General features: G+C 42.1%; 2 protein-coding genes across 3 annotated transcripts in view; one reads left to right on the top strand and one right to left on the bottom strand.

Annotated features, from left to right (window-relative positions):
* LOC129762908 (ATP-binding cassette sub-family C member 4-like) overlaps positions 1 to 1,980 on the top strand; it is a 30,113-nt gene extending 28,133 nt beyond the window's left edge. The window contains exon 10 of the mRNA XM_055761520.1: positions 1,737 to 1,980. Coding sequence (XP_055617495.1) covers positions 1,737 to 1,799 — 63 coding nt within the window. The 3' untranslated portion in view covers positions 1,800 to 1,980. The remainder of the gene's footprint in view (positions 1 to 1,736) is intronic.
* Positions 1 to 13,211, bottom strand: part of LOC129762909 (uncharacterized) — a 188,138-nt gene that overhangs the window by 99,691 nt on the left and 75,236 nt on the right. The gene's annotated exons all lie outside the window — the stretch shown is intronic.

The raw sequence follows: 13,211 nt of genomic DNA, 5'->3' as shown, positions 1-13,211 counted from the left end.
ACGGGGAAAATGATTCCGGAGGAAATTTGACGCACAATGAGCTTAGTATAAAACCCCAATGCCAGCGGCAACAATAGGAAACAGATTTTATGATCACATGCTGCAAATGCAACAGGGATGTGCTTCAATGATTATAGATTATACATCCTCATGGACATTACATCATCTGCACCACGTAGAGTTTCTCCAAGCTTCTCATCTGCTAGTGTCACCGAATGAACGGATGCTACTGGGAGGCGTTTTAATTATTCACATGGAGAAGGAAAGATGACAGTGAAGAACGCATTATGCAGGCGGACATCACATTCCATTCATGGAAAACTTCAGTAAAATGAACACGTACAATTTCTAAGTTTGAGAAGTATTATTTGTTTCTATGGGAGTTGCTATCCACGTAGTATTGCTTGCCATACTAGTTGGATAGCCATTTTACTCGATGAATGTTGTTTCCTGCATCAGATCTTCCATCACGTGTTTCGAATCGCTGGAATTGTCACCGAAGTTGTCATCCTAGATAAGAATTTAATACCTCGTTCGATCGGTGCCCCGGAAGAACTCAAAATAAGAACAGAAAACGAGGTTCCCGAAAAAGGTCCTCTTTTGACAAGCAACCTGTAGATGCGGACGCATTCGAAACTTCTGAAACCATGAACCAGGAAATATATCAAAAGAAGTGCCTTTGGAAGAAGTTGTTGCATTTTCTTGGATTATACTAAAGATGTCGATCAGTCAGTTCAATGGCACACAACCCGAAAAATACAACATTCATGGCGGACTCGATTTTATACGGTCTGCAATTTGTTTTCACTGTATACAATCGAATCGAGAAAAAAAAATAAATTGTTTAATATTAGATATAGATTATTATATAGATATTTATTATTTATTAGAGGGAAACGGTAGCATAAACACAGCAAGCACTTTGATCGTCAAAAAATGTGAGTTTTCCGATAGTGGTTTTAAGGTTTTCCAAACTTTTCATGTATTGTGCAGTACAGTTCTGTTCGCATACAGAAGAGGAACAATTTGATGTAGCGAAACTGTAAGTTTGATAACAATAAATGAAATTAATTGCATTTTAATTTTTGCGTGTTGTTTGGGGTGACATGGACACGTTTCTGTGGGGTGAATTGGTCCGGCAGGTTTGAGACTTTTTTTTTTTGGTCTAATTGATTCCAGATGCCTCTGAATTAAAAAAAGAGGATGGACATACAACGTTGGAAGAAGGAGGAGCTTGAAAGAGCAACGCAGGCCATCGAGAACGGATTTTCTTTGACCAAGCATCAAAAGTGTTTGAAAATGCTCGACCAACAGTGAAAAAATTTCCTACATAAACATAAGTATGTTTTTTTTCGATGAAACACACACTGGACCAAATCACCCCACATACGGTCCAAATCACCCCACATCAAATTTTGTCCTAAACATCTTTTTTATTTTATGATATACTTGGTAGATTGAAGCTTTATATAATGATTAAACATTATGTATTGAGAGTAAACAAGTGTAGCTCAGTATACAATGTGACATTTTTTATTTAGACCGTATTGGTTTGGAAATATTAGGCGATTTGTTTAGGTGGTCCAAATTCCCCCCTTTTCCCTTATTTGTTGGCTCGTGCCGGTACGTGTCTGATTGGCTACATGCCGAAATAGTATAAAACTGTGTTTGTTCTCTGTGTACATCATACTTCATAGCAAACTCCTATTCTATTCAACAACTGTTAACTTTTACAGAGAGCTGCGCATGTGGATATCTTCCTATCGATTGATACAAATGTCTCTGCGAACTATCGATAAATTACGGAGCTTAAATCGCAGTATTTTATCTCTCCTCTCTCATTGATCATACAACGAACGCTGCATTCGATTCGTCTGTCGCGTGTATATCAGCGTCTTTCGAATCTTCTACAACTGGGATCGATATCAACCCCTTGGGGTTAATTTAGATTTTCCAGGGTTTAACATAAACGAAAACTGATTTAGGAGGTCGTCGAGGTCGAAAAATCGACTCCTAGTTCTCATTTTGAACGCTCAAGATACTATATAAATTGTGTTACGTGAACCATATTGTTATAAGAATGACTAATATTTAAGTAGAAAGTATTGTTGTAATTTGTATTAATAATTATTAATTACACTTGATAGTTACTGAATATTATGTCTATTAATTGTTGAGGAAATGATGCTGAGTTTGTTCACTAAATCAACCGCAATATTTTTGAATTAGTAAGTATTTTATATGAATGAAATAAAGATAAAATATTTAAAGCAATCACTTCATTCCGAAAAGGAGTCTCTTGGCCAAAATAGTTTGAGAATCCCAGCTCTACAACGAATTACTGATGGAGAGAATCGTCGAATACTATCGGCGCTTTTCGTTTATTTGGTTCCGTCCTGACTTTGCAATTGAAAAGCGCAGCCTACTCGCACCCGTCTTTTTCCTTCGCACTCAGATATCGGTCACAAACTATAAAAACTTTTGCGCCTATACATTGCACTTGAAATGGAAACAAACCATAGCACATGCCACAGTATGGTTTTCCTACTAGGACTTGAAAGCATACTACCATGAAAGACACGGTGTATCTAAACAAATGCAGGGTATTCCAAAATTCTGGATCTTCCATATCCGAACTGGCACGAAAATTTCTCGTATGCTCTTCTTCAGGGCTGTTGCAATGAAAATTGCACTGCTGTTTGCAATATCTTCCATTCTTCCTATTTTTGTATCGAGCTGTGTGTCACATATACATGATATCAGCATTTGGAATTAATGATGTCCTCTCGTTGTGCTGTACTTGCTAGCTCGCTCGCGACTGTGATTTCTACCAAACTAGCTGATCCACCGAACTTTGTTCGACAAAAAAGAAAATATGTTTGAGTTTTGAGTGTTCTTCCGAAATTTTGTTTCTCGTACATTCCATATGTACATCGATTTGTACATACCGTTCTGAATCATATTTCGGACACTTTGTTCTAATATCTTGAAATACTTGATGCACTGATGATATAACTATAAAATTAATATCACAATTGCTTCTTTAGAGTAATCCCTTGGTTTCACTATCATTCCATATGAGAACTACATTTGAATTATAACATAATCGGCAAAAAATTATCAACGCTATTCACTATCGTTTGTGTTTGACATTCGTTTAGCGTGAGCACGTATAATTTACCCGTTCATAAATATTTAAATTTCTCCCGTGTTTCATCAGTACTCATCATTGTTAACAGTTTACTGTGATTGCTTGGTAAGTGATTCGCAGTTGACTATAAAATATAATCAAGTGTAATGTAATTATCGTTCAAAAAATTACAAAATAGAGTGTCTGAAATTTGAATTCAATCTGTCCGAAATTTGATTTAGTGTCCGAAGTTTGATTTTTATTCGCTCCATTTGAAAAGCATTTTATTCGATGATTTTTTTTATGTTTTCAATCAAATAGGTACCAAAGTAGAAAGATTAGAAGCATATTGAACTAATTTATTAAAAATATCAACCAAGGTATTATGTGCATAAAGTTCAGACCTGTTTTCTGCATCATATACCTTAAGCGTCCGAAACATGATTCAGAACGGTACATATCGATACATGTACATGGTGCGATAAAAGATGAAGACTCTCGAATTCCAACTACTTTTCGATGTGCTTATACCAACTGAAAATCCAGTATTATTTTCAAAATAACGGAACACGAATCTCAATGTCTCAAAGTTGAATAATGTATTCTATCATTCTAGTTTGGGTGGATATAAACGCAATGATGTATAGACGACTCAAATCTGTTCAGCCGTTCTCTTGTGATGATGAGTTATACGTACGTGGGGAATTCTTTGTTTTATATTTAAGAGATAAGTTGAAAACGGGCATAAGCGAATGCTTTAGTTGCTCGTTATTGACGATAGGGGTAGATATGAACACAAATCGGCAGAACAAATGCATGAGAAATGAGAATGCTTCCAGTTTTGATTAATTCAAACCGTATAGGGATTAGGGAATTGTAACGTATGAAATATCAGACAAATCTTACAGATCAATTGGTATCAAATCATCATGATTCCATTTCCGTGAAAATAGTTATTAACACTGCAACTATTCCACAAAAACGTGACCTGTTTTCTGATTTGGCATCCTTCCCGAAGTCCTACGTTAAAATCCAATTTTTACTCCACCTTCATTCAGGATGATAAACTCAAGAGGCGGAAGAAGAAAATATGGGATTCAAATTTTTCAATGAGGAATGAATATACAAAGTGTGAGCAAGATAGGGGTATTTAAATATCCATATTTAATCACATCACTCAACGCTAAAGCTATCTTCACAGGGAAAGGATATGAAGGATATGAATAATGAAGGAATTTTCGATCAAACAAACGATGAATATTACAATCAGAGTCTTACAAGTTCACTATAATTGATACATCGTAACTCAATGATGAACCTATGGCATTTCAAGTCGCAGATTACTCACGCTGGTGATATATTGCTCAGGGCTTGGAAATATTGAGCTTGTTAAGTAATATTGAAAATATTACTTGAGTATAAAAAGTGAGAGTATTTTTTTTTGTCAGACTTATCTCACTTCTTAACTAGGCGAACCTAGCCAGAATTTTCACCTGCCCCCGGGCTTCTGAATGCCAAAGGGGGACTAGGCTCTGCGGAATGCACGTATCTGCATGCTCGTGCTGTTTCAGTCCTGACCGAGAAATTGTCGGACAATCGCGCAGGTGCTAAGGATGACCGACTTTTGGATGCCGGCCAATTCCTTCTCCATATTCAACACCTTTAGCGCTTCCAGAAGTGTCTTCGGGACAATTCCAGTTCCAGAGAGAACGACTGGAACAATTCTTGGGACCTCCCTTAGCCCCCACAGTTCCTTGAGCTCCACGGCCAATGGTCGGTACTTGCAGATTTTGCGACCGTGGGTCTCCTCCAGATTCTGGTTCAGTGGAATAGCGACATCGATGATGGTGACTTTGCGGTCGCTCTTGTCGTAAACCATTATATCTGGGCGGTTGTGGTGGATCGAGAGGTCGGTCAGAACAGTGCGATCCCAGTACAGCTTGAAACGGTCATTTTCCAGGACAGGTGCAGGCAGGTACCGGTAGTTTGGTACGTTGTCTTCCAGTAGAGCACATTGGAGCGCCAGTTGTCGATGAACAATACGGGCCACGTTGTTGTGGCGCTCGGTGTAGGCTGCGTTGGCCAAAACGGGACAGCCTCCCATAATGTGCTCTATGTTTTCACCTGGTTGATGGCACATCCGGCAAATGTCATCAACGTCTTGATGCCAGACGTACCGCCTGCAGTTTCTCGTCGGCATTATCCTGTCCTGGATGGCTATCATGTCGGCTTCTACTATTGAAGAGAGTTCACCACGCGTTAGCCACAGATTAGATGCGGCCTTGTCGACGTGTGGCCGGTCCAGTTGATGGGGGTGGGCACCATGCACTGCCTTCTGCTTCCAAGCTGCAATCTTCTCCTCCACTGTCTGCAGATTGCAGTTGAGTTGGTACTCCGCTTGCGCCAAGTGCAGAGCGCTGTATCCTCTGTCAGCGGCGCAGACAGCCCGGTATAGCGCGTTTTGGTTGGCGCGTTCTGCGAAGTACTCGCGCAGTTATTGTACCTGGGCAACACACAGTGCAGATATGTCGACTATTCCAAGTCCCCCTTCTTTGCGTGGCAGTGAAACTCTCTCCAGTGCCGATTGAGGATGGTGCATTCCGGCCTCTTTAAATGCTTTCCTCATCCTCCTCTCAAGGTCCTCTAGGTCAGTTTTGCTGCATTTGACTACACCAAATACTACACCGCGAATGTGTTGATCGCGCGTACCTTGTTCCCCGTGTTGAGGAAAGTCCTCAGGACACAGTTCACTCGACTCAAGAACTTGTCTCGCAGCTCCGTCTTGATGTCGGAGTGGCGAATCCCGGTGAGCTGTCGGAATCCAAGATATTTATAGGATTCGCCACGAACCATGTCTCTTATAAACTCGCCGTCATAGACCTCGTAACCTCCGGATTCGGTAAGCTGCCCTTTCAGCAGATGGACACAGCGGCACTTGTCAAGGCCGAACTCCATGCGGATGTCCTTGCTTATGTCTTCGACAACCCGGATAGCTACACCAAGACGCTGACGTGAATCAGCGTAGACCTTGAGATCATCCATGTAGAATGGGTCACTTCTTCGTGGGCGCCGTCGCCATACCTTATTTTATAGCCATGACCGTTTCTATTGAGCGTCCTACTGAGGGGGTTCAGTGCCAGACAAAACCAAAGCGGGCTGAAAGAGTCGCCTTGGAATATCCCCCTCTTTATCTGCAGCGTTCTAGACTGCAACACATTTTCCCCATCATTGAGGTGCAGAGACGTACTCCACTGCCTCATCGCATGCTGCAGGAACCTAACGACGACGGGATCAATTTTGTAGAGCTCCAATACCCGGACGAGAAACGAGTGAGGTATGGAGTCATAAGCCTTCCTGTAATCGATGTAGGCCATACTTAGGTTCCGCTGGTTATATACCGCCTGGCCGACTATGGCTGCGTCGATGATGGCCTGGTCTTTGCAGCCATGCGTATTTTTCCTGCATCCTTTCTGCTCTTCTGCGATGATGTGATGCTGTTCGCAGTGAGCAGAAACTTTGGCGGTAATTATGCTGCTCAGTATTTTGTACAGACTCGATAGGCACGTTATCGGTCTGTACTTTGATGGGTTCAATGTGTTGCTGTCTTTCGGGAGGAGGAAGGTGACGCCACGGGTGGCGAATTCAGGAAGGTTGTGTGGGTCACGTAGCACCTTGTTAAAGCACTCAGCTATCTTTGGATGTGCGACGGTTAGCTTCTTGTGCCAGAAGTTCTGAACACCATCGGGGCCCGGTGCTGCCCAGTTCCTCAGGTACCGCGAGGCTTCGCGGACGTCGTTCTCTCCGACGATGATAGCTGGCATCTCTCCAATTTCACCACAACTCTCCTCCTCCCGTCTTAACCACATTTGCCCGTCGCGATGTTCTACTGGGGTCTCCCAAATACCAGCCCAGAAGTTCGTCACATCGCTAATATCTGGCAAACCTTCGCGGTAGTCGGGCTTCTCGTCGCTAATGTGGTCGTAGAACGCTTTCTCGTTATCTCTGAACATCCGATTTTGTTCCTGGCGCTTTGCAGAGTCAGAGTAACGTTTCAGCCGTTTTGTAAGGACGCTCAATTTCTGTACCAGTGTGTCGAGTTTTTCCGTCAGCTGGTGAGCTCCCAGCTGGCGAAGTTCAGTAGGCCGCACGATCACAGCAACTTGGCGACATAATTTCGCCGATCTGCTGCCTCTTTTGTACGCCATCAGTCTTCCAATTGCGGCGCGCTTGTTTAGGATCCGTTGCTCCAATCTCCTTCGCCATGGAGGCTCACGCCTTTCACGGAGATGTTGGAGCAGTCCGCCTCTTGGCCTAATACGGTATCCTAAACTTTTGGCGGTCGCCACAGCAGCACAGTAAACTTTCAGTTGCAGCTCCTCCATGTTCTCAGCATCAACCAAGTGCAGCGGAAGAACGTGCTCGTTCATGAGCTTTACTGCACTTGTCAGCCTGCGGGAATGCTGCAACTTCGGGATTCTGGGGCGCGACAATGGGTCTGTGTCGCGGAACTGTGAGATCGCCTCGTCGTAGTGGAAGACCAGATCGCGTAGTAGTTGTTGATCTGGCTGTGGGTCTTCTGGCTCAGGGGGTTGTAGTACTGTGGCCTCCACTGGTGCTGATTCGCGTGCCCCACTCGCGAATGAATTGCTCAGCCGTACTGAACTTCGTCTCGACACATCGCTTGCTCTGTTGTTCCTGGAGCTTATTTCTCTCTGCACCTGCTGCTTGATCTCGTCGATTTGCGTTTGGGAGAGCATGTTGTTGCGTACTATCGCTCTACGCCTCGCGTTCATCGCGTTCTGATCAAGCCTCCCGACGAACTCTGGATACGCTTCCTCGAACATTGTTAGTATTCGAGGGCGACCGCTCATGTCCGTCTCCAAAGCAGTGCAGATGTAATAGGCGCGGATCACGAATTCATTCATTTCGTGTGTCCACATGATCCGGCGCCTAGTGGTACCCACAAGTGTGGACGACTGTCGTCTGGCAGTCGCAACACGTCTCGTAGGCGCAGCGTTTCTTGGGTGATGTCGATGGCTGCTGTTTCCGTGTGGCGGTAGCTCTTCGGGTTGAACCCGGCTGGTGGCCCGCTCTTGCACATCGCCCTCCAGCCGCTGGCCGCTCGCTCTTACGCCCGTTCCAGGACCAGCTCCAGTTCGGGGACCCTCCTCGGGTGATCGCATTCTAATTACTCTTCGTGAACGTAGCTCCATTTTCTGGGTGTATCTTCTTTTGCCCGGGAGACAGCGGGTTGGCAAGGCCTCCATGACCCGGGAGGCCTTCCCCGGGAGAGATATAGCGCTCTGACTCGCTCGCACCCCCTCACTTAGCCACTTTCGACACCCGAACTCGGAGCCAAGACGAGGTGTGTGTTTCCAGTTCACGCCCGATCTAAAAATGTCGTCATATGATCTTCGTGGAGGCGTGAGATAGGAACATTTGAGACCAACAGGCAGGCTCCTACCCTATGTTGATCCCCATTTGAGAACCTTTTCAATTTTTTTTTTTTTTTTTTATATCTGTATTATAGTGATTTTCAACTCATTTGGCTGGTTCGTCACTTTTACTTCCATTTTTGGAAGAATGTCGGGAGTGAGAATTGAACTCGTGACCTTCAGCGTGAGAGGCATGGATGTTACCACTACGCCAGATCGCCTCCTCATTTTTTTTATCAATGTAACGCGTTTATTTTGCTTATCGATGCTGCTGTCATTCATTCGACGGCCAACAAATTTACAACTGAGTTCATTCATATTCATTCAGTGCTATCTGACCTTTCCTTAATGCTCGAGTCATGAGAATTCATTCACTTTTATTCATTACCATTGAATATTCAGGAATGTTGTGACTGTTCATTTTCAATATCCCGACATGTGTGTGATTTTCTCATTGAGCCAGCGCAAAGGGCAACGCAAATCGGTGGCGCAAGCGGAAATGCCAACAAAAGAGGAAGATCTGTATGCACACTCACAGCTAAGGATTGCATAGACTTGGACGGCGAGGAGGCATTCTGCAGAATCGATCCGGGTAGCGAATGCAAACTTTGTCAGCCAAAGCTGGATGTTGGCAATTTCATCCGCTAATCCTATAGCACAGTTTGATCCGTTTGCAAAAGGAAGCTCGAAATATTTCCATTGCGGTCGTGTCTTGGACACCACCATTTTATGTTCGTCTGTTCGGAATTTGACTCAAAAACTAAATGTTTGAAATTTGAGTAAAGCCGGTATTTTTTTTACATCGGAATTGGAGTCTTTTGAAGCATTTCTGGCAAATGGAATTGGAATTGAATATTCATTATGTAAAATGAAAGCATTTTAACTGAGACGGAAACCTTGCATGCTTGAACAATTTAATTTCTTGTCACTATTATGAGCATTCTGTACTTCGTTATCTTCCTCAACGAATTTCTCCGTTTCGTCAGTGTCCGAGAACGATGCTAATAGTAAATGAACTGGTATATTAATATCAATGAATGACTAAACTAGGGATATTTTCTTTTACTCACATTCCGTGAACGCAGAACAGAACGAAAAAGAGAATGAACATAACTGGATGAATCAACTGTGAGCAGCTTGCTGTGATTGTGAGGTTTGGCGTTGGTTCATTTTCGGTATCCCGAATGCAATGGTATAATGATCGAATGTAGTCGGAAATTCAGCTGAAAAGATTGATGTGATACAGATATTTCCAAGCACTGATATTGCTGCTTACTCTGAAACAAAGCAAATATCACTTCTCATTAGCTCACGCTTCATTCACTTCACGTTCCTTCGTTTCATTCTTCACACTGATTCTTCTTCTGGTTAGTTGGTTGAAAAAAAAGGCAAAAAATAATTCTCCAACAAATTTTGAATTACTGAATAATTTTTAAGATAGTCCCGTTTGAAAATTCGAAGGTTAATTTTTCTCCCATACATTCATTGGCACTATAATAAATATATCGGAAAAAAGAACTTGCCTCAAACTTTGTATTGCAAATAAATTCCATGTGACGATCACTGAAAATGTTGCAGAAGGCCTTCGGTGAATCGAATTTCAAAAAATTCAGGAGATGCATCCAGAAAGCAGGAGGTGGTGAAAATATCATCTCGCTCTGGTAGGACATCAACGTCTTCAAATTATTAAAATGTTGATTGAAATCATATATGAGACCGATAACCATTGTATTTCCCGTGTTCGAATCACTTCGTACCATGTTACACGATTCTTGATCATTGAACGTCCTAAGCGTTGTTTAAAGCTCACTGAAGTCACACAAAAAACTAGTCAATCACCGCATGCATTGATAAAACGTATGAGAACAAGTATTGAGACATGGGTATACTGCCGTTCTACGCATAGTTGTCCCATGTTCCAAAAGCAGCAACTGAGAAAAACGCAATCAAAGTTTTCCAACACATTAGTCTACCAGAAGCTTAAAGCGTTTCAATTTAGCAATATACCGGGTTGTTTATAAGCAGTAAACTTTTGTTTGATGAAATGTGAAAAGTTACCCTCACAGAATCAATCATGCTTGATTACAGGCTAAAAAATTTATGGTGGGAAGGTTATGCCTAGAATATCAACAAGGGATAATTGAACTTGATGTTTTTTTTGGAATATTGGGCACAAAAAATATATATTTGTTGTGTTTTTTCGGAAGATCATGCATAAAACATTGTTTTATGAAGAAGGAAATGATTTGCAACGCCTTTGCTGCCGTTCTACGCATAGTTGTCCCATGTTACTTTTTGACGATTTTCACTTGTTTGCACTTGTTGTTTTTATGCACAATCTTACGGAAAAACACAAAAAAACATATAGTTTATTCCCAACTTTCAAAAAAACAACGTCAAGCTCAATTGTCTCATGTTGATATTCTATTCATAACTGTCCCACCATGTATTTTTTGTAGATCCATATCGAATAAGTCAGTTCAAGTACAAGAATTTCATGTCACACTTTCAGCAGGCCTAATGCACTCTTTCCTGGTTTGGAAGAACGAACTAATTCTCTAACAAATAAGAAAAAGAAACAACTTTTTTTGTGTTTTTCCGGAAAAAATGAAAAAAAGGGAAAACTGTCGAAAAGTAGCATTGGACAACTATGCGTAGAACGGCCGTATAAAAATTTTACGTGTAATCCATTCAGTGTGCTTCCGAAAGGTGCTTCCAAACTAATCCAAAAGCTTGAAAAACATGTAAATATCAATCAAAAGTCAACGAAATGTCAACTTCTTTGACCCTCGAAATTGTCAGAATATCAGACCGTACACAAAGAAGATTATCTGGAAAATACCGTTTTGTCTCATATTCCGAACAGTCTCAAATTTCGAACACTTCATTTTCAAATATAAATTTACTAAACTTTTATGTTATAAATGATTGAATAATGAAAACACAGACATTCTTTGAGGTATAGGCTTCATTTTGACATCATTTTCAGGTACCAATACAGCCTATAATTCATAATAAAGGGTGTGTCACATCAAATTGCATCACGGAAAAAACGCTGTAGAAATTTAATTTTTAGGAATTATATCTTCAGCTTTCGCTTATAATCAGATAAGAGTGTATAGATCACGTTGGCCATGCTTCACTGTCAATTTTTCGTAAATTTGGAAAAATGTCGTCGAACAAAAAAGAGCGTCGTGAATTAATCCTGTGCACTCATTTCGAGAATCCGGAGTTGTCACATCGGGACATCGGTAAGATGCTGGGAATCGTCCAATCCACGGTCAGCAGAGTACTAAAACGATACTTCGAGAACCTAACTATCGACCGGAAGGTGAAGAACGGCAAAAATGGATGCTCCGTCAGTGAAAAAGATCACAAGCGCGTAGTTAAGCAGTTTAGACGTGATCCGAGAAGTTCGGTCCGGGATGTCGCCAATAAGCTGAATTTGTCAAGTTCATTCGTCCAGCGGACCAAGCAGCGGGAGGGCCTGCGTACATACAAGGTTCAGAAGGCTCCTAACCACGACGAAAGGCAAACCATGGTGGGGAAGACGCGAGCCCGGAAGCTGTACACCGAAATGCTGACGAAGCCGCATTTCCTGGTAATGGACGTCAAAGCGGACTTTCGTCAGCTACCGGGCCTGTTGTTCTTCTCCGCAGAGGACAAATTCTGCGTTCCGGAGGAAATTCGCAAGCAGAAACTATCCAAGTTTGCCAAAAAGTACATGGTGTGGCAAGCGATCTGCTCTTGCGGAAAGCGGAGCGCCCCCTTCGTGATGACCGGCACGGTAAACGGGCAGGTTTACCTTAAGGAGTGCCTACAGAAGCGCTTACTACCACTATTGAAACAGCACGAGGGCCCGACCATCTTATGGCCGGATCTCGCTTCGTGCCACTATTCAAAGGACGTGTTGGAGTGGTACGAAGCCAACGGGGTCACCTTCGTGCCAAAGGAAATGAACCAGTCCAACGCGCCGGAGCTTCGCCCAATAGAGAAATATTGGGCGATTATGAAGCAGGCCCTTCGGAAGAACCCAAAAGTTGTCAAATCGGAGGTGGACTTCAAGAGAAAATGGATTTCTGTTCAAAAAAAACTACAACCTGACGTTGTACAGAACCTTATGGACGGGATAAAGAGGAAGGTGCGAGCATACGGGCTTGGGCTCGAAGTATGAATAAAAAGAAAATGCCAAAAGTTGTTTAATAGTTTTTTATTTTACTGTCTAAAATTTTCAAAAGGATCGGTCTACTGGGCGAATTTCTACAGCGTTTTTTCCGTGATGCAATTTGATGTGACACACCCTTTATTAGACATAAAAACAAAAAAAAACAAACATACAATCAAACCTGTTTTTGTGCGGTCCCTTTTGGCGTGATTCCTCGTTTGTGCGACACTTTTTGTGCGATTTTATTATGACTTCGGGTCTTGAATCACGCAAACTAATTGCAAAAATAACAAAATCGCACCTAAACAGTCGCACAAATGAAAAATCGCAGAAAAAGCAACCGCACAAAAACAGGTTTGCCTGTATTTTATGCCGAAAAATTAAAATTAATATTGAAGTAGTGTTCGAAATATGAATCAAATTCCTACGCATGATTCAAATTCCGAACAATTCATTTTCAAATGTAAATTTACTGAACTTT

This window comes from Toxorhynchites rutilus, chromosome 1, assembly GCF_029784135.1.
Source record: "Toxorhynchites rutilus septentrionalis strain SRP chromosome 1, ASM2978413v1, whole genome shotgun sequence".
In the NCBI taxonomy this organism is placed as follows: domain Eukaryota; kingdom Metazoa; phylum Arthropoda; class Insecta; order Diptera; family Culicidae; genus Toxorhynchites; species Toxorhynchites rutilus.
This window is presented reverse-complemented; position numbering and strand designations above follow the sequence as displayed.